At 39.0% G+C, this 25,505-nt stretch overlaps 1 protein-coding gene and 1 long non-coding RNA gene across 4 annotated transcripts in view; one reads left to right on the forward strand and one right to left on the reverse strand.

Moving 5' to 3' along the window:
• TRPM1 (transient receptor potential cation channel subfamily M member 1) overlaps nucleotides 1-24,558 on the forward strand; it is a 54,094-nt gene extending 29,536 nt beyond the window's left edge. Inside the window, exons 19-25 of the mRNA XM_075100156.1 lie at nucleotides 1,910-2,038; nucleotides 3,328-3,579; nucleotides 4,220-4,412; nucleotides 9,371-9,515; nucleotides 11,656-11,855; nucleotides 13,029-13,161; nucleotides 15,009-24,558. Of these exons, the coding sequence (XP_074956257.1) occupies nucleotides 1,910-2,038; nucleotides 3,328-3,579; nucleotides 4,220-4,412; nucleotides 9,371-9,515; nucleotides 11,656-11,855; nucleotides 13,029-13,161; nucleotides 15,009-16,287 (2,331 nt within the window). The 3' untranslated portion in view covers nucleotides 16,288-24,558. The remainder of the gene's footprint in view (nucleotides 1-1,909; nucleotides 2,039-3,327; nucleotides 3,580-4,219; nucleotides 4,413-9,370; nucleotides 9,516-11,655; nucleotides 11,856-13,028; nucleotides 13,162-15,008) is intronic.
• The window catches only part of LOC142060249 (uncharacterized), a 37,424-nt gene that overhangs the window by 10,799 nt on the left and 1,120 nt on the right, over nucleotides 1-25,505 (reverse strand). For 2 of the 3 annotated variants that reach the window (XR_012661673.1, XR_012661672.1), the window contains exon 2: nucleotides 1,919-4,980. This is a non-coding gene — a long non-coding RNA (uncharacterized LOC142060249). Of the gene's footprint in view, nucleotides 1-72; nucleotides 4,981-25,505 lie in introns of those variants that run through there. The other variant, XR_012661671.1, reaches the window with a different exon arrangement.

Below are 25,505 nucleotides of genomic sequence, written 5' to 3' on the forward strand. Positions count from 1 at the left end.
CTCACACCTGTGCAACTTAAAGAATTCCAATGTAAAAATAATAACCAAGTAATAAATTAATCATTCATGGAATCTGATGAGTAAAGCACTCCCTTTATTCAGAGAAAAATGCATAGACAATGAAACAGAATAAATAACTGAAGCTTATGCTGTCAACCTGTAACGCTCCTACACACTTCGAAGGAGGCCCTGCCTGGCTAATCATATGCCAAACGCAGTGCAAGCTCCACTCAGTCCAAACTAGGCTGGATTCTCTTGCTTTCTAAAGGCTCTGGCTCCTGTTCTGCATTGAAACATACTTTAGGACCCAAGAAGTAATGCCATAGGATAAGTGCTTGCCATTTACTCAGTGGACAGTTAGGCTCAGATGAGTGCAGCCTAGATAGAAGCACAGATCCCAGTCTGCAAAGACTTAATAGGTACTTTTTTCTTATTTAAATAATTAAAACCAATCTAAATTAAAGGATTTATTTTTGACATGCATCTGATTTTCTCCTTAGTGCATCAAGAATTATCTGGTGCTAAACGCTGTTTTAATAAAACAGAAAAAATATTCATGCTATTGCTCATAAATTTTGTGGGTGCCCTGTAAAAAGACACTGGTTTCTTTTTTTTATTCAAAGTTAGGGTTCAATACCTTGTATGTCATAACATTAAGTAGGTTCTTAGTTTTAGCCCATCATAATCACAAAACACTATACCGATCCCTTTCTGTTGCCTGTATTAATAATTCAAAAGCAAAATTCCTATTTAATTTCAACGAAAATTCAATATGGTTTCACAGTGTAAAGAAATAATGTTTTTGTAGATTAAAAAATCCCTAGGCACAAAGGGCCTGATTTAGAGTGCTCTGGAATTGTTTTGCTTCTTTCAACAAGTGAGAATTCAGCTGCCTGGATCCACAGCATCTGTCATTCTTCCAGCTGCGGGAGACCCATGGCATCTGCCAGTGTGCATGGCAGCTATAGGAAGGGCATTGCAGCAGGCCCGCTTCTTTCAGAGAGAAAAAAGTCTTTTTTCTTGTGCAAGTAAGAGTCCTCAACACCTGAATCTTTCATACATAGCCTCAGTGTATGTGTTCATACACATTTGTATAAATGTAGCAATTAAGGCAGACTTTGCTTTCATGCATTATGCAGGCCCCTCAGCTAAGAGGATTTTACTGCCTTCTGTTTGGTGTTTCTTCTCTGACGTGGTGATGCAGCTTTCTGTGCTCTTACTGATTTAGGCTTCAGCTGCTTAAAGTAGCCAAAATATCTGCAAACCTACTGTTCATGCAGATGGCTTTAAGTAACTAGTGTTGGTAGAGGTGTTTTATGGACTGGTATATGAAGTCTGTATGCCTCTGGCTTCACATAAAGAGTATATTCTGCCTAGATGGTCTCAATCATATTGTTACAGGGTGGAGGAAAGCAAGTGGCCTGCGTGGCTCTTTTTTTCCCCTACCCCTCCAGGCAGGTGCTGCTCACAGCCCTGCTTCCTCGTTCTACTTTAGATCTGTTTCAAGATGGTGGGTAAACATTTCACACTGAATATCCCATTCTTTAGAAAATTCAGTTTTCTCCCTGGAAAATCCTTTGTTTCCCCTCCCTTCCCCCCAAAGCCATTGAACACATTTTGGTTTCTTAACTCAGGCTTTCCAAGATCTCTGAAGTTTATAGTTTGGCTGGTCACCAAAGACTGCTGTGAGGCATAGAGACACCAGCATCTCCAGTTTGACATTTACACCAGTAGTTAAACAAAACTGCGTGATAGCTCTATTGCCTTACACTAATAGTCCAGAACTCCCTAATGGAAATCAGTAGAGACTGAATTTTTTATGTGTGTAAGTCATTTCAAGTAATTAAATACTGCCTAACTGTGGAAGGATCCTGGGATCCATAATCTAAAGGATTATTTTTTTTTTTAGATATCATACCTTGGTTACTTGATGCTATTTAATTACATCATCTTGGTGCGGATGGAACGGTGGCCATCAGTCCAGGAATGGATTGTCATCTCCTACATTGTGACACTGGCTTTAGAGAAAGTAAGAGAGGTAAAGTCTGATCATACCAACACCTCATAATCCTTCAAATGAAGCTCAGTCTTAAAGGTAATAATGGTATGGACTTGTGTATGGTTGAGAAGCCATACATGAGAGAGAAGGTTCTTATATCTACAGAGACCCAAATGCCCATCAAAGGATAGAGTTTCATTTAGAACCCATTCCCGTATGCTAAAACCTTCTCTTATTGGGCAAAAAGATGAGGCAAAACTCCCAAGATCAGCAGTCAAAATTAATCCTGTCATTCTCTTATGTGTATTTCCAAGGAAGGGCAGGAACATAACCCATGAAACAAACCTCAGTAAGTACTGTCATTTTATTACTGATTCAGTCCTTGATGAGAACTGCAGGCAGAGAGGTCTTCTGGGGAGTTAGCCAGGAGTACTGTCTGACTGATCTTGGAATTTTTGTATGAGGAAGAAGGCATAAACACTTCTACTGCATTCACTTGCTGTAGTGTGAGTTGCACTTAGCCTATTCTTCTCTGATTCACAATTCCCACATCTCATACCAACTGTATTTGGAGATAAACTTGGATGCCAAGTCAGTAAGCCACATCTCCTGGTTTAAATGTTATTGGCTAAAACGTACAACAAGAACAGGTTTAATAAAGCCAAAATAGAAACAAAGGTGAGAAGGGGGTCCAGAGGAGTATCATGAAAATTTTCTGAGGGCTGGAACAGCTCTGCTATGAAGAAAGGCTGACAGAGTTGAGGTTGTTCAGCCTGAATAAGAGAAGGCTCTGGGGAGACCTTATTACAGCCTTTCAATATGTAAATGGGGCTTATAAGAAAGACAGAAAGAGACTTTTTACCAAGGCCTGTAGTGACAGGACAAAGGGCAACTGTTTTAAACTGAAAGAAGGTAGGTTTTGATTGGACATAAGGAAGACATTTTTTATTATAAGGGTGGTGAGGCACTGGAACAGGTTGCCCATAGAAGTTGTGGATGCCCCATTCCTGGAAGTATTGAAGGTCAGGTTTGACAAGGCTTTGAGCAACCTGATCTAGTGAAAGATATCTCTGCCTATGGCAGGGGGTTCAACTAGATGATCATTATAGGTCCCTTCCAACAAAAAACGTTCTATGTTTCTATGAAAAGGAAGTTTTACCTGCGAGTAACTAAAAATATTACTGCATGAGACAAATTTTGCTCGCAGAGGGTCTCAGACACCTGTTGAATGTGACAAGATTGGTCTTTTTTTCATGACCATTACTTCAAAAATGTAACTTGAATATTTTCCTGATGATTTCTTTGTTGTTTTTTACTTTTTATTTCAGATTCTGATGTCAGAGCCTGGCAAGCTGAGCCAAAAAGTGAAAGTTTGGCTCCAGGAATACTGGAATATTACTGATCTGGTGGCTATTTCAGTATTTATGATAGGGGCAATTCTTCGCCTACAGAACCAGCCTTACATGGGTTATGGAAGAGTGATTTACTGCGTAGATATAATTTTCTGGTACATTAGAGTACTAGATATCTTTGGTGTGAACAAATATCTGGGACCTTACGTCATGATGATTGGAAAGATGGTTAGTGTCTAAATTGCTGTAAATTAGGTATTTCGAAACTTCATGGGAAACTAAATTTACTTTGATTTTAAAATGAGGTTTTCCATCTAAGTTGCCTTGTGAATTTCACACACACATGCAGCGCAATACGCTTGCTAATAATTTCTGGATTTGAGAGGGAATCTGGTTTTTTTTCCCTTGTTCACTTTGCCTGCTTTCTGCGTCCCAAAGCCATAGCAATAAGAGATTGCTGATATACTGGGATCATCCACAAAACCATCACTTGTGGGCAGGAGATGATACAGCAATGATTTTATCATGTCTTTGCAACCACAGAAGAAGTCTGTGCTGAAAGCACAGCACACTGCTCTTGATGAAAAAGAGGATAGGGATAGCAAAGATTTTAGCATTTAAGCATTTTAAGTCTTTTTAAATATAAATCTAGTATTCCTTTGAACAAATCTTTTTACTGCATTTTTATGTACGCTTAATTCACAAGCAGTAGTTAAAGTCAAAGAGTAATATAAAGAATATTATCCAGGGGAATGTGTTTGTTCTCTTGATACTTTCTTGTTTACTTTAATGCATGCTGGCAAGCAGACATGCTGGTGCTATTGTACTACCTGGTGGTGATAAGAGCCTCTGTATGGCCTCTGTGCAGATGATTGACATGCTCTACTTTGTGGTCATTATGCTTGTGGTTCTGATGAGTTTTGGAGTCGCCCGCCAAGCTATCCTGCACCCAGATGAGGAGCCTTCTTGGAGACTAGCTCGCAACATCTTCTATATGCCCTACTGGATGATCTATGGAGAGGTGTTCGCAGACCAGATAGACCGTAAGAGTAGAATTCATAGTAAGAGTCTGTTTCCTGTTTCTGAGGCAGATGATCAGATCCAAATTAATGCTTGTTTTTGATTTGGAAGTAGTGTTTTGTCTTTATGATTATATTGTTGTTGTTTTCTTGTGACAGACTCCAGAGACTGCACAATTTTCTGTTCCCTACCTGCATGTCCTGTCTCCCAGTTTATATTCAAATTTAAATTCAAATGTCTCTTCAGTTTATATTTAAATAAAAAAGTAAAAAAATAAATTCAAAATTATAACAAAATCACAAAGAGTGATATAGTCTGAAATACTCTTCTGTCCAAGAGTATAACAGTATTAAGTGTTTACTTGCAGGGATTGACAGAGATCATTCTGAAATGTTCTTCTGAACCAGTGTTTTACTAGTAGTCAGTTCCAACAGAGGAAGAAAAAAAAAAAAAACAACCTTGCACAGGAGATTAAAATACACATATATTTTCATCTCCAACTCACAGCACAGGCAATGAGCTGATACATTTTTAGTCCCATTGATACATCTATCTACTTTCCAGAGTTGTTTTCATTTCATGAATCATTCCTTTTCTTCTTTTCTACACCTGTGGAAAAACAAAACAAAAAAGGAAAACTCTGCTTGATTAGCTTTGGGTGTGGAATTAGCCTTTCTTATATAAAAGCTGCACAGTAAAAAAATAACTGTCAGTATTTTAGAGGAGATGGAAACTGTCATGTTATTGCTAGTTTCGTGTTAATATTTGAAATTTGTACAGACAGTCAAACATGCAGCTGGCCTCCTCTAGTGTATATCACATAGTTTGCACTTTATCTGAAATAACATAAGCTGCTATTTCAACGTTATGTATGTGTTATTTCAATCATCTGTGTATATTTACAAGTAGTAAAGTGGAAGGCTGAAGAAACTGTGAGGCCTAAGTTCAAAAACCATCTCATCATCAAAAGAAACCTTTATACAAACTATCATTAAAGTAAATTTTAATTGTTCAGAAAGGAATAAAATTACATTAGTCTGATTCTGAAGAATGTACACTGTTGCAGAGATATCTTTGTTTTCCTTACAAATGCTTTTCTCATTAATGTAACTTATGATACGGTAAATTAATCATGACAAATAAAAGGTCAAGCCAGTCATTTATTGTCTGATATTGCAGTTTCAGTGCACATGTGAGCCAGGATAAGCTCAGGATCTCTCAAGTGCGTTAATTCTCCCATGGGGAGGAATAGACTGTAACAGGGTATCCCTCACCTTTGTGGATCATAATGTGCATTGAAATCCTACTTCACTTTGAACAAAGAATGTTTGCCAATGTAGACAGTTCACACCTTACCAACATTACTGATCTCTTTAGTATAAGTAATTTCTCTCATGCTTCCAGTCATTTCTGTTATACACTCAGCATCCTTTGAATTAGAAATCTTTCTTCAGCAGTGTGAAAGATTTGGGGGGAAAAAGTTTGGGCTTTCCAGTTACACAAATTCAGCCACTTACCTTCCCCAGTCAGAAGCTTTGCTGTGTCAGTAGCTTAAACATAAGGTAACGTGGAAATGTGTGGTTTCGTTGTTTTAATATTGAAATAAAAGTGGCTACGCAAGGAGTCCTACTGGTATGACTAGAATGCATTACGATTATTGTGTCAATTTCTTATGTCTAGAAGTCTATGGACTGACTTCTGAAGATCTTTTTGCTTTCAGTAAGAAATTTTCACTCTGATCTTTCTATGGTTCTCTGTAAACACACCACAAAAGCAACCTGAGAGGTCACTGGGGAGTGATTGCTCTAGGCAGTCTAACCTGAGTCTGTGTCAAGTGCTTATGGATAGTTTTGCCAAGGCCTGTAAGTGTAAACAATTTATGGAGAAAGTATTACATCAAATTTTCCATCTGAAAGAAGGTAGTTGGACTCTTGTCAATAACTTCTCTGAGGATAGGATGTCACCTAAAGATGAAGGTCACAAATTACAGAATTTATGAGGTTGGAAGGCACCTTTGGCGATCATCTAGTCAAACGTCCTTGCTTAAAGCAGGGCAAATCAGAACAAGTTGCTCAGGGACTGTCCAGTCAGATTTTTAATATCTTGAAGGATGAAGACTATGCAACCTCTCTGGACAGCCTGGTTTAAATGGAATTCCCATATTTCTTTCTTTGCCCACTGCCTTTTCTCCTTTCACTGGGTACCACTGAAAAGAGTCTGGCTTTGTCATCTTTACTCCCAACAATAATCAGGTATTTGTAACATTGGTTGACCAGTTGACCCTTGTCTTTTCCAGGCTAAATTATCCCAGCTCTCTCAGCCTTGCCTCATTTGTCAGATGCTCTAATCACCTTAATAATCTTTGTGGCTCTTTACTGGAGTCTTTCCAGAATGTCCATGTCTGATTTCTAGGGGGGAGCCCAGAACTAGACACACAAGTCCAGGTGTGGTTTCACCAGAGCTGAGTAGAGGTTAACGTACTGGTAATGCTTTTCCTAATGCAACCCAAGATGCTCTTGTCTGGTTCACTCCATTTAGAAGATGTCCATGCACAATTGGTAACATCTAGTACACACCAGCAACATATTCTTAAGCAATAGAGAAGCCTGGCTGAGTTTCTTTCAATAGTGTGATTTTTCTTAGAATCACCATTTAGGGGTTGGCAAGCAAGTATCCAAGCCAAGTGGTAGTCAAAATGGGCTTTAATGATATTGTACACTGTAATAACATCAGTATCGTGGCTATTAACAGAAACATAGATATTCAATAAAAACAGATGGCAGACTTAAAGCCAGGGTGGTTCTTAAGAAAAAAAAAAAAAGAAAAAAAATTTTTTAAAAAGAGGAAAAAAAGGAGGAAATGTTTCCATAATAGCTAAAGGAATCATTTTGAGTGATAATGTTGAGTTGTTTTGTTTGTGGTGACCGCCAGTTTTGTCTGTTTGCCTGAAATATTGTGTTTGTTTAAATGATCATCTGCCAGAAGCAATTTGTGATTTATTCTTAATATCATGAATTCACTGCCATAGGTAACATCTGGGGAAACAACATGAAAAGAAAATTGCAGAATGAACTGCATTTTTAACAAAGATGTTATTTCTAAGCAAATTTCTCTACTGTTCTGACATTTGAGGTTTTTTTTGCAGCGAAACTGTATTTTCAATCATTTTTTAAAAAATATTATTCTATTGTTTTCTTTCTTTCTCTCCCTGCCTGCTTTTCTATTCTGTTGCTTTCAAATGCTGTTCAGTCTATGCCATGGAAATTAATCGTAAGTCTCTGTGGAGAGCTGTTTATCTTATTTAGCTGAATATGTTCATTAATCTTTTTCTTCACTAGATCCTGATGTTTTAATTATAGGGCTTATCCAATATTCAGGTGTGAATCTTGTTTTTCCACTGTAATAGTTTCATTTGAAAAGAAGCAGAGGAAAAATATTTTAATTTAATACAGATTGCAGATCAGAAGTTTTAACTGAGCTTATGTGGTTGCCATGACTTGTTTCTTGTACATAGACAGAAAAATAATCCTTTTTTTAAAATTATGATGCATGAATGTCACGGTATAAATAATTCCCTTTGATTACCTAGATATAATGTTAGTGTTTCTTTGGCAGTACTTTCATTGGTCAGTATCAATAATATGATTTGCTTGGATTTCCTGTTATACTTTTCTTACAATAAACAGGAAAAATATAGGTCTGATGTCTGAAAAGCAAGTAAAATATGTTTTATTAATCATAGTCTAAATATCTCTTTCAGTCCATAGTAAATAAGATTAGTCTCTTTTCAAATAACTTGAAGTATTTTACAGGTGAGGTTGAAGCACTGAGTTTTTGCAAAATATTTAAAAAGACGGGTTTGTCTAGTCACATAATCTAAATCTGTAATGACTTCATTGTCAGACTTGTTATTCACTAGGATTTCAGCTAAAGAACCTGTGGTTGGTAACACTTTACCTGCTACTAACTGGTTCCAAAAGTTAGCCTTGTATTTGAAATCAGATACACTGGCACTGCACTTAAAGACACAACAAGCTTGCTGCGTTTACCCAACTCCAAGACAGCTCTTACCGCCAAGACAACCTATATATTCTTAGGATTACTGCAGGCAATTATTTTCTATCAGTTTGATCAATATTCTCAATTTTTATCTCATTCTCACCAATCTATTTTGCTGTTACTATATAATTTTTATTTTTAAATTATATCTCTTTGGTTTAAAATTCTATCTAAAATTTAGAATTATTGTGAAAAATAAGGGAAACATAAATTGGCCCAAAAGTGGCAGCAGGGCTACACGCTGGTAACATCCACAGCCCCAGACAGGAATAGTAATAGTCCAGGGTCCATCTTGGGAGCCCAGTCAGGGACAAAAGGAGACGGGGCCAGAGACAGAAGAAGGGTCCATCCAGGGGACAAACACAGATCCAAGGTCCATCCAGGAGGCAGGGCTGAGGCCTGCACACCTGACATAGCTCAGGCAGGAACAGGCATGCAGAGGGGCTGTAGGTGTGGTCCCCAGGTGAAGCTGGTCAAGATCATTAAGGTCGCTTTAGTACACTCAGGGCCCCAGTGAAGGTTTAATTTATGCTCAGCAATCTGGTATCATTAAGCAAATCCTTTTATATCTTTGGCAGGGTATGCACACACAAGTTTGGAGAATTTTTTTTAATTCCACTATTAACATGTACATATGCATATTAAGATCTTGCCCTAGACTATTATAAAAAGAAAATCCATATGAATTTGAAGAGAAAGCCACACTGTACAGTAAACTTGGAGCTGCCTCTCTGTTCACTATTATAGGAAATTATTTTTATATGCTGTAGTTAGAAGCAGGATTTGAAGTAGAAATTATACATACTTGCTACTGGAAATAAACTGACAGAATTTGTTTAACCTGGCAAATATTATGCATGTGTCATCATTAAATAAATATAAATAGTGTTTTTAAGTATCAGGCAATTTGTGAAAAATAACTCTTCTGTTTTTTCTTCAGCTCCTTGTGGGGACAATCTTTACGATGATGATGGTAAACGCCTCCCTCCATGTATACCAGGGGCCTGGCTCACTCCTGCTATTATGGCCTGTTACCTCTTGGTAGCAAATATCCTGTTGGTAAACTTGCTGATTGCTGTCTTCAAGTATGTAAAAGATGATACACTATCTTTACTTTATTATTGCCAAGATAAAGTTTCTGTGAAAACCCATCAATTGATTTTGCAAGGGTTTGCATTCACACTCAGAATCTAATTACTCTGTGAACATGACTGGCAAACACTTGGAATAGTGTATACGCTGGAAAAGAGTGGAGGAAAGGTTGCTTTGAATTTGCCAGCAACTGCAGTAATGCATATGAGAGAATCTGGCTCCTTCCAAATACCATTTAGCGGATAGTGACAGGCCTCAGGATTGCTCTGGAAATATGAAAAACAGAATTCATGAAACCTGCTACATACATGATGGAAGCCCATGTAACCACTAGCAAACATGATTCGGCGATAGAACTGCAGAATGAAAATCTGAACAGCAAAAGCAGGAGGCATTTCCACTATCAATACATCACCTGGCTTCCTTTTCCCTTCTTGTTTTGCTTTTCATTTAGAAAAAAAAAAAATTAGGGCCTTTCAGAGTTCTTACACAACCCAGAAAAGGAGTCTATATTGCCTTGAACCAAGAGAAAGGATGGCTACATGTTGCCAAGATCAAGCAACATGCACTATGCACATTCTTAATGTTATTCCTCCAATCTATATTTAGACTCCTCTGGAGTAAAACTAAATAAATCTCTGCTGCTTGTTCTTTCTACCCACAGTTATGTTGCATGTTTTTCCTGTCATGACATAGGGGTTTAAAAAAAAAAAAGGAATTGAGATATCTACGTGCTGGTAAGACTTTCCAAACACACCATCTGAGGAAAGCAGGCGATCCATTTTTGATGCCCACACACATGTAGTGTTGAAGGACTTGTTGGCACAGAGAGCTGGTGTTACAACCACTAAAATAGTTCATTGTGTGCCCAGAAATCTACAGCTCACAAAGCCTATCTTTCATTCGATATATGTAGCTTAAAAGGTCATGAATTTTGAAGTGCTCAAATGCCAGTCACATCACTGGAGGAATGGGAAGCTACAATGATAGATACTTTTGGCTGAAGGACTAAGGAATCATCAGTCGAGGAAGCAGGTCATGCTGCTAACTCCTGCTGTCCTAGCATGGTTGCAAGGGGGTGAGATCTAGCTGGGGAATTCCTGCTATGCAGGAGACAGAATGAAGGCAGATTGTAATTTATCATCTGTAAATAATCTCATGTATTTAGCCAAAAGAAACCAAAAGCTATGTCTACTCAAGAATTCTACAAAGAGACATTTTAACCAGTTTCGTGAATGTAGGTATTCTAAAGCTCAGGAAGTTAGAAAAGAAGTGGACAGAAAATATAAAAAAGGAAGTGCCAATATCATCATGATCATAGAAGTGGAATGAGCTGTCTAAATATATTTTTAAATAGCTTCAAAAGCTTTATCTAAGACAGAATATCAAGTCCGCTTTCTCTTAGTTGGTATTTCATAACCCTGAATGTTGTTATCTCTGGATTGAATACTATCACTTACACTCCTTCATATCCACTGAATTAGAAAATAAAACATCTTTATAACACGCCTTATTTTGGCGTAGAAATGATGAGGCCATGGCTTCCAAGAACAAATTCCTTTACAAGAATATACACCATGTTTTTGAGTCAGAAGTCTGAGTAAAGTTTAAATTTAGGATATTTTGTGAAAACTTGAAAGGTCTTCTCTGTAGGTCAAGCTGATTAGCATTTTAAAGGCAAACCATGTGAAGCTTCTGGGTTTAGCATGCAAAATACCTTTCATAGATTTAATACTTTGTGTAATAGCAAATATTGGCATGTGTTAAATGAAACACTTTATAACCAACCCCAAAATACCAACTCTGTGATTCATAAATTGTGCCGGTTTCTTTTCACAAACACCTAAAGGATTTTATAGAGCAGGAGCAAATAGTCCAAGAGGAAGGCTGTTCTGGGTGGTGCAAAGGGATGCAGAGCACCTTCTGCTTTGCAGCCCTCAAAAGGAGTAGTGAAATAATGAATTCACATTAATCATCAGTTCAGCAAGTTCAGCAGCATCAACAAAGAGCTGAACCAAGGAAGTCATGTGGCTTCATGTTGTTATTTATCTGCTACTTTTTTCAACAGAGTGCTTGCTCAATGATAAGTAAACTTAGGGGCCTAATAGAAACTGTACCTATGTTCCCTTTCAGCAATACCTTCTTTGAGGTAAAATCAATATCCAACCAAGTCTGGAAGTTCCAGCGGTATCAGCTGATCATGACGTTCCATGACAGACCTGTCCTCCCACCACCAATGATTATCTTCAGCCACATCTACATAATCATCAAGCGAATCTGCTGCCGCTGCAAGAAGGGTGAAGGAGACCAGGATGAACGTGACAGGGGACTGAGTATGCAAGAAATCTTCTCTAAATTGATCCATTTGCACCATATTAGCAGAAACCAGCAGATTTCCAATGCTGAACTATTTTGTTCATGTTGACGATCAAGTGTATTTGCAGAAGGTAGTATGGGACAAAATTTATATCATGTTAACAGCTCTTGAGCTCTCTGGGCTTAACTGAGAATATGCAATGCTGTGCTGCTAATGAAGACTTCAACATGCTTCCTTAAAACAGTGAGATGGCATCCACTTAATCCTGTTTTACCAAGTTCTAGTGAAATCCGTATGTTGGGAAGGGCAAAGAGCAAATTGAGAAGAAGGGATCACAGTTTCAAATGTCATCTATAGTGTCAGCTCTGTGATTATGAGCAATCTGTGTCTAAGAGTATCCCCACTTTCATTTTGCCATGTTAGAGATTCGTTTGTCCTTTCACAGGGGAATTGTGAGGATTCTTCTCCTAACATACTCTGTAATTGTTGATTATTATTTTCATTATATGCCTTATTGAAATAATCAGATGCTCAGAATTATCCCTGTATTTCTACATCTCACAAGAAACATATTTTGTTAAGTAATGCTATTTTTGCATGGTATGCTTAAAAAAGAAAAAAAAGGGAAAAAAGTAAATGTAACACTCGCACCAAATACAAAGGGGCAAAGTCAATTAAAGGATGAACTGTTCCCAAGAGCTTATATTTCCCTTGGATTTTCCTTACATGATAGTAAATTTTTGGAGCTCTTATCCAAAGAATGTCTGGGAAACAATCTGTTATATTCGATTATCTGTTGCCTATAACTGGCATCCTTGCAAGAACAGTATTTGAATGAAGGCCCTGTCAAACTGGCAGAGATTGCACTTGTCTTTATTCTGTAAAATGTAGTCAGTTTGTTCAACATGTGGCACTGCTGTTAAAAAGTGCAAAGGTCACTGAGAAAATATAGCCCCCAGTGGATGGTCATAAAAGCAGATGATGGTCATTATGCATTACATTGCCTTCAGGGCTGTGGCTATATCTGGCTAAGCACACATTCCCTATTTACAATATAATCTGTTCATTTTGCACAGGAGTAGAATCTATAGTAGCGGTATGTCCAAAATAATATGCTAAATTGGATTTAAATTGATTACCAGAAGTTCAGAAATAGAAAACCCATATTTTGTTGTTCTGTTTTGCCCAGAGTTATTTCTGAATGATGAAGAGCTAAAAAACCTGTATGAGTTTGAAGAGCAGTGTGTAGAAGAATACTTCCAGGAAAAAGAGGATGAACAGCAGTCATCTAATGATGAACGCATCAGAGTTACCTCTGAAAGGTACCTATTATAAGAAAAAACCCACACCACTTCGCTGGAACAATATTTCCTTTTTTGTATCTTCATTGTAACCAAAGTTGAGTTAAGGTACAAAAGATTTAGATCTTGAAGAAAACCACCACCAATTCAGAAGCTGATGTGAATCCTGAGTAAATATCTGTGCAGGTGCATCTCTGACAAGAGCAAGCTTTTTGTTGTTCCTACTGATATGTCACTTAAGGCTGCTGGTTGGGCTAGCTTTGGTATAAGAACATTTTTGTTCATGGTGAGTTTTTTCCCTCTCATCATCTGAAGATGATAGTTATGCTTTTTATCTATTTGAGCAAATTACTACTTGTTGAGCTTCCAAAAGCTCATCCAACCATGAGAAACATATTGGAGCTTAATGACAAAGTCATTGAGGATTTTCCCTTGGACCTATGGTTTATGCTGGGGTCCAGCACTCTCAGGTGCTGAATTTTACTCTCTGCCACAGATTGTCTTGGAAGCTTTGAACAAGATTTTTAGCTTTTCAGTACGAAGTTCCCCATTTAAAAGACAGGGAATATTCACAGGTAAATCATTAAGCTATTCTGAAGGACTAAGTAACGTTTGCATACTGCGGTGTAAGCACACAGTGATAATGGCAGCAGCACCTTTTTACCAAGTCATTTGGCAGGACTGTTCCCAATGGCTCTGCCTATTCTGTTAGTAGTTCTAAGTCAAAGGATGGTGAAAAATTCTCCCCGTAATGAAAATGATACACAGTTTAAACACTCTTTCACCTTAATCTACCTCACAGTATTCTAATGATGAACTACTCCATATCTATTTGTCTGTCTGTCTATCTATCATCTGTCTGTCTGTCTAGCTTCCTTTTAACATTTCTTATGAAGTAGTTCTGTGAGCCATGTAATTCTTTAACAGATAAACATCTTTCTCTTGAAAGGAAGCACTGAACATCTTGCACTATTATATGTGAAGTCTGAGAATAGAGGAGTAAATGAAATCTGCTATGTGTATTCTAGTAGTTTCTATCGCACTATTTATCCATGGCAATTTGTCAAAATCCTAGGTATTGTGGCAGAGAATAAAGCAGGGCTGGTAAGCCTCACTGATTTACTATAGTCTATGGCCACAAAGCAGATTTGCTTATTTATCACGGCTTCTTGCTCCAGATGCTTCATCATCTTTTGTGTGTGAGAGCAAAAGAATGTTAATTTCCACAGTTGATTTACTAGTGTATGATCTCTAAGTCACATTCTAATGCATTACTTTTATACACATTCTTGTGGTACCATCACTTCCATTGTAAAATAAATGATAAGAGAAAATGGAAAAAAGTATCACTTTAATTGAACTACACAATAATTGCACTCTCTTCAGCTGATACATAATTGAAAGGTATTTCAAGAGCTAAAGTAATCCCATACACACTGGCATATGTTCTCTCTTATACAGCTACAAACCTGTTCTACAACAGGTCTTGATGCTATTTTAAGCATGTAATTAGAAAGTATTTTTCATGTAATTAATTGATGCTTCACAGTGAAAGAGAACAACTGAATGTGAAGTGGGTGGCACACTCAGAAATATTAGCAGTAGGCTGTCCCTAAGGGCTGTACCTTTGTTACTCTTCTGGCATGTAATTAAGGGCAAAGTTCAAATAGCCCTCTCATATGGTGTATGGAAGGCATAGATAACAAGAAAATGCACGTGCTTTTGGTGCTACACATAGGAAAAAAGAATGATGCATGATACATAGCACAAAATTCTGCCTTATGAAGAAATCAGTAGCTGGGTGCCTAAACATGTTACTGTGCCATTCCACACCTTCTGTTCTCTGCTTCCTCTTTTATACCCAACAGAGTTGAAAATATGTCTATGAGGCTAGAAGAAGTGAATGAAAGAGAACATTTTATGAAAGCTTCTCTTCAAACAGTTGACCTTCGACTCTCTCAGTTGGAAGAGCTATCTGGTCGAATGGTGAATGCTCTTGAGAAACTCGCAGGTATCGACAAATCTGAGCTGACGTATACACGTTCACGGGCTTCATCTGAGTGTGATGCTACATATCTCCTAAGGCAAAGCAGTGTTAACAGCTCTGATGGCTACAGCATGTACAGACACCATGTCAGTGGCGATGAGTTAACATATGATGACAGTACCACTCCTATGTCGCCAGCAATGGGATTGCGTAAAAAAGCCCATTCTGTTGGTACCAAAGAAGATGGAGCAGAGCCAAGGATGCTGGTTCCAGAACACCACACCAATCTCCATTATACCTCTAGTGCTAATGCAGTCACCACAGCAGATTGCAGTAAATCTACATTAGAAATTGCCCAGAACATTTCCAGAGCCCATTCTAGTTCAGGTGGTTTTGGGGATGAAACACAGGGGATTTTCAAGAGTGGTGGAATTGTTCCTCAAAATATAGACCAGATGGATGCTGTTACAAACAGACAGTCAGTACCAAGATCAGATTTTCAGAACACTCAGTTAAAAGTAGAACGTACCAAGTTAGAAGCAACCATCTCTTATCCCTTGGACAAATCTAAAGCAATACATTATTTTCCTCCTGAAACATTCAGTGCTTGTCAAACCACTATGATGAAGTCAAGGAGCTTTATAATGGCACAGGGTGGGAAGCTGGTTGGAGGAGTTAACAACTGGACCACAGAGTATAGTACCATCACAGATCAGGTGTACCCTTCTACAGTTGAACAGTGGGCCACAGAGTGGAAATATGAAGTTCAGCAGCAACTTTCTCAAGAACGTCCTCCAGAATATCCTGGTTTTACCTCTGAAGCAGAAAGGCAAGCAGAGCAGAAACAGTTACAGATGGAGACAGATGATGACAGTGATGTTGGTGAAGCAGGTATGAGTGCATCTTACACCTCTATGTCTCCCACTGTCAGGGCTGAGAAAGAGAATTTATTATCAGTAAAGCCAGAAAGGACTTCTGGGTTCCCATCAGTGCGGTCGAAGAGTTTGCATAGCCATTCTCGGAAAGCCAGGTCTGTAAAGGACAAATTAAATAGACCAAGACATGCCAGCAGCGTAACTAATTTGGTGGTAGCATTTGGCAGTGCAACAGAAGAACAGAAAGCTATGCAAGAAAATGCATCCACAGAAACTGAATGTTAAAGTGGCTTATGGCTCCTGTTTTATTGACAGTCAAGAAAGCAGCATGATTATTTGAACAAATTATGGATTTTAAAATTAATTTCCAAAGAAGAATTTTGCATATATTTGTTTCTTTTCATTTTAAACTTAATAAATACATGTTCTGTTCTGAAATAAATGGTTGCTGGGTCAGGTGAAAGCGAGATATTCTCTCAGGGCAGATAAAAAGTAGACACAGTCCACAGATGCCAACAGTACAGAGCTTTCTTTGTTCCATTTTGACCACCCTCATAAGCTCATTTATGGAGAAGCTCTTTATAAAAGCTCTTGAAGGACAATATTATAATCTAATAATTAAGAAAATGGTTTTTCTTCTTTTTTATCAGAAGACTTCTTAAACTGAACAAATTTTTAACCAGCCTTAGTTTTTATTTTTACTTATGCAGCTGGTTTCGTTGTGGCCATTGTGTTTTTCAGATCAAACAAAATTGTTGGAGGCAAGGAAAAATTATGCAGTCCCCTCTTTCACTTCTGCTTTCATGCATGCTTCTTAGCTCCTCTTTCAGAAAGGCACAACGTAGCCATTTTCATCCACTAAAATAGGTCTGAGAGGCAAAATACAGTTGTGTTTGGAGAAACCTGACATGGAAAGCCATGTGTAGACATATTCTTGACCCATCCTTGAACTTGAGTGACATAATCTTTCTTTCAGGATCATATCTGTCCCCACCCCAAAAGCATGCTGACAGCCTTAAATTGTTGAAAAGCAATGACCATTGTTTCAAAATGTTTAGGGAGATCCTAAGTATATGAAGTATATGGAGATTTTAATAACATGAATCCGAGGTCTGCATTAGAGTTTTGTATAAATGGGGATTACAATAGAAGTCCATGTAGAGTAAAAATCTGTTGTTTTTTTTTTTAAATGCCTGCAAGGGAAAACAAAACAAAACAAAAACAGGAAAGGTTTTCTGATCAGGTGATCAGAATGTAGCCAGTTTGTGTTTGAAGCAAATCTACTGTGATAAATTAATCTTTCATTTTGTAATTTCATTATGACAATGCATGAGGAACAAGGAACAGCTTCTAGGAGCAGTATGAAATGTATGAAATTTCCAGATGAGAATAGAAATTCCATACATTTTCTTGAGTAAATTTCAAAAACAAATGTCAAAGGGAAAAAAGGTCTCTATAGCAAAAGTGGTTTTTATCCCTCAGTGACTAAGACTGGAAATCCACATCTATAGTTACAGTTTCCCAGCACACTTGTCTCACCAGTGGCATTCTAAGTACTAGGTTTTGATAGTTTTCATCATAATGGTATGATGTTGTTTGCCTCATTCTTCTCTGTTACTTTTTAGGGATTTTGTTTTCCCAAATATTCAGCACCTCTCTTTGCAGGGGATGCATACCGTTGAACAGACAAGTAAGAAAATGAGTTAAAGGCTTGTTATTTGTTCACAGAATACTGGTCAAAAGTTTATGCGTTGGGACTTATTAATATACTATTTTGAAACAACAACATTTTGTTTTTTCCCCCACTATCAGCTCTACAGTATGTAGGTCACAGTATCCCACTTAATAATACTGCTCACAGCATTCTGAAATGCAGAGATTGATGGAAGACTCTACAAATGCACTGATGGCATCAGCTTTTTATTGTTTGTATTATATTTTCATACTCCATCCATACTTATACTTTGAAGTACTGTTACCATACTGCCTGATCATGGCAACTGCATAGACATTTCTGAAAGTTCAGTCATCATTTACTATGGATTTTTGCTAGCTTAGTCTTACTAGCAGGTTTCCTGGTTTCACTGTTGTCAGAACAGTGTTTACATTTTGCTTTTCATGCAGGCTGCTCCTTTATTCAACGTTAGGGAACCTGACATTTTGTAAAAACAGAATGACATTTGAAATTGTTTCACTGCCATGTTTACTTCTGTGTTACCATTCTATGCAACTACATAGCCATTTTGTACGTGTGGTAAAAATAGCCTCCAATTTGCCAATGCCTTTTTATTGTTTGCCTGTACACTCACCAGAAACTGATTTATTACTGAACACAAAGGGATGCAGGTTTTCAGCACTTTGCTGAAAAAGCAGTGTGCATTTTGTTCAACATTGTGGAATGAAATACAGTGTGTTGCATACCTTGTTACGTTGTTTTTCTAAAATGTGTGTTAAATCATGCTCTGTTTGACCAGTTATATTTTTTAGCATTTACATTACAAATTTATCAGATAGATGTAGATTTGAAACAAAATTGTATTACCTTTGTATTTATTTACTCCCTTTGTGTGAAAATATTTATAAAGAAACACATTAAAAAGATGTGAAATTATTTCAGTATAACAAATTTTTCACTATAATGATATCAAAACACTTCACTTATCTGTTTCTTCTTATGCAGTGCATGGGCTGAATACTTTATAAGCAAGGTTTCTTTTTTTAATATTTGCCAGTAATTTTCCATAAAGTTCTTTATAAGGCCCGAATGTTTTCTGTGCTCTTGCATAGGAAGAACTGAATTTATAACCTCTCTGCCATTAAACATGAAGTAACTACACTGTTCTTGGCAGAGTTATTTTAGACATACAGCCATTTTAATAAGATTTAAATATGGCTCTGTATGTGCATAGAAGGCCGATGGTAGATTTGGAGCACACTAAACAGAATAACAATCAACACATTTGCATGTCTGCCTACATGCTTTCTTGAATACTGGCTGAAAGGATGCAAACACAGAATTTGCATTTCTGAAGAGGCATGTTTAATTCTGCTTTTCAGAAAGATGCATCCCTCCTGTTGCTAAGCATGTGGTGACTCCACAGCAGCATCACTGTGAATTCCACTTATCATTTCTTATTATGTGCTCTGCCTATATTGAACCAGGTCAAGCCTAAAGAGTATGTACTCTAAGGCTATGTCTATGCAGAGACATTACACTGACATAATTTAAGTTTGTGCACCTTACAGTATCTTGCAGTACATACATTTCCCTGTCCCTCAAGGCAAATGTTTTAAACACAGTGACTAATTGTAGTAGTTGCATAGGCAGGTTTTTAACTATACCAGCTGATTCTACAAGTTACCCCCCTTTTACATTGCATCATTCTGGGACTAGCTTGACTTTGTTCTTGCAAGGCTCTCCTATTGCAGAGTCATTCTTTCCATTTTAGATGCTGGATTTTAATACCCGAGCACCAAGAAAGTCCATTTTCCATATTACTTAGTAATGAATTAAAGTAGCCGTTGAAACCTTCCAACTATGGTTTCTCCATACCACTTCTTTGGATGATTTCCTAGGTTCTGGGCTTGACTGTCATCTTTGGCAAACTGCATATCTGTCCTTCTAAATAAAAAGAATACCAGTATCTGTAAGGCCTTGTCAGAAAACAGGAACCTGAGGAGGGTGCATGACCAAAGATGTCACAGGATTATTTCATCAGATCTGCAAGATGCATAGGATTGTGCCCTGTTTCGGGTGTTCTGGGTAGTTAACCCACTGACACAAAGCCAGTTTGCTGCTAAGCACTTGCTACGGAGGAGGTGAGTTTTCAGAGTGACAGCAGCACTTGGACATGTCATTGGGGTCTTACTTAGTAGTGTCATTGCCAGCATATCACTTCTGAACCACTGTCCTGTCTGACTGGTCACTTCTAGTTGAACTAGTATTACACTCAAAAACTTTTTATGAACAAAAAGGAGACACAGCTTTTATGTAAAGTCAGGAATTTATTGTTAGTGCAACAAATTTTAACAACCTAATATATGAATTATTATTAGTCTAGCCCTAATTACAAAAGAGGAGAGACAAGAAGACAGGAGAGAAAAGAATACTAATATCCTAGTACAGGAAAAAAACCCAATACGGTAAAATTGATATATGCACAATTCCTGCTATCTAGCCCTTTTTTTTTTTAATGTTAATGCTTACATTTGTACTGATCCTCTGGGTCTAATGGTCAGTGGCTGCAATGGAGGTAGTTACAGAATATTACCAGCTGTCAGCATCCTAGGTCCTTTGCTAGGGTCAGCATGATGTTGATGTTGCTGGTTTCTTTTTCCTTATTTTTTGCTTGCTTAGGGGCATTTTTATGTTTGCTACCAACTTTATATCTTGTTTTTCTTCACTGGCCTTCGAATCCTACAATTACACCTGAATTTCCTAAAAATTAGAAAATTAGCAATTAGAAAAATTGCTTTCACAGCTAAACAAACGAAGGGACAGCTTGAGGCACGTTAAGGCAAGTTCAGAGAAAGCAGTCATGCTAAGCCTCAGTCCTGAGGCCTTACAAAGTCAGAATAAAGCCTGTGGTGTGTTACTAGCAGTGACAATACTCTATTTACTGGGCTACAAGGCTACATAAGCCCTAGAGGTGTTCTCCTCTCACTACAGCCACTGCAAATAAATGCTCTACTGCATGCAGTGGTCACCTGAGCTGAATATTTCAGCCTAATTGTGGATTTTGATCCCACATTGGGATCCAGCCTGAGACAGAAAACAGATGTAAGGACCTGGTTGATATGGCCATTTAATGCCCATTTCAACTGCCAGGGTCCGGGGGGGTGGGTGATACTCAAAAAACAGCACACAGCAGTAGTCTGGATTGCAGGCTGACAAACCACAAGCCTGGGGAGAAGTGAGACAAGAGCTACAGATTTCCTTAAAACTGCAATCTTCTTTTGCCTTTTTCAACTTCTCGCCTTATCTGCAGAAACAAAATTTGCTATGGCGGAGTGGTGATTTATGGTTGATGCCCTGTATCTTTACAATGGATGTAAGGTATGTCTTGATAATGGGTTTTAAATTACTCTTCGCAGTTGTTCAGCCAAAATGTTTAAGTGCCTGTATCCACCTTTTGCTTGGTGTTAAACTTATTGAAAAAGGAGTTACATAATTTCATCTGCCTGTTCCTCTTTTGTCTCTACAACATTAAAACTCCTATGAAACCACAGTGCTTCATCCTGCACGATTCTAGATGCAAGCATCTCCCTTTTCTTGGGCTAATTGGACTGCTATGCTCAGCAAGCTATTGTCTGAGCAGACCAACAGCCTTCAAAAATGGCCATGGAAAAAGATTGGATTCTAGTTTGGGAGTACTGGTAATCTGATAGTCACTATCACAATACCTATGTAAAATAGCCCAAGCCAAGGTGGAACATTGTACCAACAAATAGCTCCAAACAACTCTAGGCAAAACCTACATAATGATTAACAAGAGAAGTACCCTTATGTAACATAGCGAAGTTCAACACCATTAAATCTCCACACTGACAATACTACTTCCACTTTGCAGATGTGCCTTGAGAAGGAGGCTTTTTTCCTGACATACTTCAAGAAACTAAAACCTTTGTGTACTTTTTGTATCTTTTGTGTATCTTCGGCCAAGACTATCAAAATTGCTGTTTTATGTAAATAATTACATTTTAAATATTATTCTGCTGGATCTTCACCAAGGACACTCAGGAAAGAGATTTTTTTTTTCAACGGCTTAATAAATTCAAGGCATAATGTTTTTCTTCTGTAAGAGTTAATACAGACCTGTAGGGCTGGCTTCCTCACAAGTCCCCAACAACAGTCCCACACTTCTGAGTGCAGGCTGAGGCAATTTGGGTGGGCAAACTTTTGAGTGCAAAAGTAGGGAGGTGTCCAGGTAAAGCAATAAACTGTAACGCTTTCAGTGAAAAATAGAACAGACTTTTATCAGTGAATACTTGACTTGCAGACTTGCCACATACTTGCTGTAGCTCTGGGCACATAGCTCAGCTCTGAAATCAGACAACACGTATGTTTCTGTGTCTTGGAGTTCAAACCCATAATTGAACCATTCTTCAGAAAGCTATGAAAAGACGTAAGTTGCCATAGAAATACAGGCCTGGAAGAGATCATCTATACTGAGGCAAGTTCAGCAATGTCAATAGCATCAGTGGCAGATGGTGATCTAACCGGTTCTTGAACATGTCTAATGAAAGCCATTCTCTAATCTGCTGAGAGATCAAAAGGGACTGTTATGAAAATGTTTTGATTTAACCCCAGCCCTCACGCATTGCACAAGCCAAAGTGCTTCCCCAACCACAGAGCTGTCTTGTAACAGCTGAAGCGCTGGTTGTACCAGAACTTTTAGGAAGATACCTGATCTCATGTGCAGTAAATGCAGCAGGTTATGCACCATAGCCATAGCTAAGCAGATAATTATCTTCAATGTTACAAGCTATTTGCACTGTATCTAAAAAGAGGCTCCAGGAAACTGCCACACAGCATGCAGGGTGTGATACCACCAGGACAGCAGGCCAAGCTGGCTCTGGGAGGGCCATGACAGTACACAGTGTAACGGTCCCAGTCAATCTAGCACATAGGAGCTATCACTGAATAACTTAATGTTGAGGCAAGGATAATAACTCCGCTGAGTGAAAAATTATTTTTTTTTTTAAATTAGAGAGAATAAAAATAGACATCTGCAGTCTTTTCAGGTCAGCTGGCTTTGCTGCATAGCTAGCTTACCGCCATTCTTTCAAGACTGTTCTTATAGAACAAAGGCATTCTCAGAAACCTCTAGTTTAGCAAAACTGTTTGAAAAAAGTGAGCGAGGCAAGCAGGGATGGCTGGAGATGGGCAGGCAGTTCATTGCATTGCCAAAAAGAGGTCGGGATCCAGAGGATTTCCCTGCCTGCCCTACCCCTGCTGCCCCCCTCCTCCCCCCACCCATCCTACCTTCCTATCCTGACCTACCCTACCTGCCCTCTTGCCTTGCTGGCCCTGCCCTACCAGCCTACCCTGCACTACTTGCCCATCCTGCTCTGCCTGTCTGCACTGCCTGCTTGTATCGCACTGCAAGCTGTGACAGAATTAACTTGCTCTTCCAAAATACTCCGTTCTGTCAAATCAGCTTTCTCCTCCCACTGGCATAAAACTCATCCAGTGGCAACTTGTGACCAGTTCCAACAACAGTCCTTAGAAATCTTGTGATCTTGTGTTTACTGAGAGCTTAGTTTTGATTTTGTTTCTACCTTTTCAGAATGGCACTGCAATTTAAATGTGTCAGTGCAGTCTTTAATGGAAAGTTGTGCTATCCTGTGCTCATTCTCTCAAGCGTAAGATTGCATTTGCAGCCATTCCTCAGAAGGCTCTGTGCTGATGCAGAAATACTCCTGTAACTCTGACATTGCATAAATAATTGTCATTTTTAATATCACTGGCAAATATTTGTATATGTAATTTCAAGCCGAGCAGATTTGGGCAGTTTCTGCCTTCCTTGCCCCCTCACTTCCTCTTCCCCTTTTCTGATTTTAATTTCCTTTCAACAATGTTCTGAATATGAGCAAAAAACTTTAAAGAATAAAAGATGAGGGCAAGTCCCACAGTATTTCTCACTTATCAAACATCCAAGGGATTTAGCGTGTGAAGGGGGCAAGTCATGAGCAGGAGAGGAGCTGTGACTTGCTCTCACAGCACTGTCGGGCACTCCGCATTCCACCACCTTCTGCAGCACAGTGCACTCTCTAAACGGACATGGGCTGAGCCTGAGACCGCATCAGGCTGAATAATGCCACTTAGACAATGATGTCTGCAGCATAAAATAAAAATCATACATGTGAAAATACAGGATAAAGTAGGGAACTGTCTGCCAACATCAAATAAGATAGGACCCTTGTGCAAGGAGGTGCATTTGTTTTAAAAAAAAAAAAACAACACAATGGGATTGTCTTTATCTTCTCCACTTGCAAGTCCAAGAGTAGTGTATTGTTATGGAGGTGCTTGCTGGTGTTCTCCCCTGGACTGTTGAATAGCTTTAAATGTATGCACATGGTACTTCTTTCTTCAATGTAGGCAGGTGCCAGTGGGTTGTTTCCCTCTTCCCTGTTGAAACAAATCTCCTTGCTGCATCAGTGGGGCATCTCATCTAAATTGTGGAATCCAGATTGTGCCCTAAAGTCTGTTCTTTCATTGAACATTCACCCCTTGAGTTCACCAAAAAATCCCATGGGCTATAATGCCATGTAATGTGCTTCCTATTAATGATAGTAAGGGGAGACCTTGACCCTGCAGCTGATGCTGGGTGCTGTATGTGTCATTTTGTGTCTAAAAATGTGTCTGTTTTTCTGGAGTCTTCTAGTTCTCTGCTGTCTTTATGTCATGGTGATATTACAACACTACTATGCTGTAGCAGGCCCTTACTGATGTTAGCTTGCATGTGAGCTGTTACAGAAAAATGACAGTATGCTGACCAAAACCGTGCTTTTTAATAAGGTGAGGCTGCAGTGTCCAAATATCAGCAGTTACTTTGGCAGGTCCTGGCATTCCACTCATGCCGCTAACCCATGGGCCTTGGCAGTGACCTATGCTTGGCTCATGGCTGGAACCATCACTGTGGTGCACCAGCTAGCACAGGAACTGGCAGCCCTTCTTACCCTGCCCGATGCACCAGACCTGGCTTCAAATTCTGGTGAGGCCTGGCTGGTTTTACCCAATTTCTTTGCACTTGGACCACCAGCAGGAGAACTCAAACTCTCCCCTTTCCTTAGGTCTCACAGCTGGCAGACCTGTCTGGTCCTACTCTGCGTCTCTTGAGTAAACCTCATTTGCATCCAAACTGTTGCTTCTTGTAGGAAGTATTTCCACTGCGGCGGCCAAGCTCATCGCAGCCAGTGCTCACCTAAACTCCTGCAACATGGACCTTTAAGGGTGCCAAGGGCCACTAAGCAAATGTGAGTAGTTCCCAGTTTCTTATCAGAAGCGATACCAGTGTTAGATTTTGGCAGTTTAGGTGGGCGACTGCATTCTTCTCATGTTCTAGAGAAGCTCAAGTGAGCAATCCATGAGTACCTGGAAAGCTTAAGGGAGTTACATGGGTGTTAGGTCTGCATCCACCTCCAGCAGTTGGCACAGTTACAGCAACCAGCCAGGAGGGTGGCCCTTCGGTAGCAGCCTGGACGCTTCACCCATAGATCATATACATGCCACGGCTGTAACATGATACGCCTTGTGTAACACGTGACAGCGAGAAGAACCTGGTAGCAGTAGTCGACTCCTCACGGAGCTGGATTTTTACTGCTGATCTGAGACAACCCCGGGTTGCGATAAAAACCTGCTTTCGCAGGCCCCATGCGGAGGTTTCAGAGTCTCGCAGTGGCTGAGAGGCCAAACCATGGAAATCCTCTGCTTCAGCCCTCACTGTAACATGCCCCACGCAGGCCCCTGTATTTGTGATAGCTCTTCTCTCAGGCAGGAC

This window comes from Phalacrocorax aristotelis, chromosome 7 (genome assembly GCF_949628215.1).
Source record: "Phalacrocorax aristotelis chromosome 7, bGulAri2.1, whole genome shotgun sequence".
Classification (NCBI taxonomy): Eukaryota; Metazoa; Chordata; class Aves; order Suliformes; family Phalacrocoracidae; genus Phalacrocorax; species Phalacrocorax aristotelis.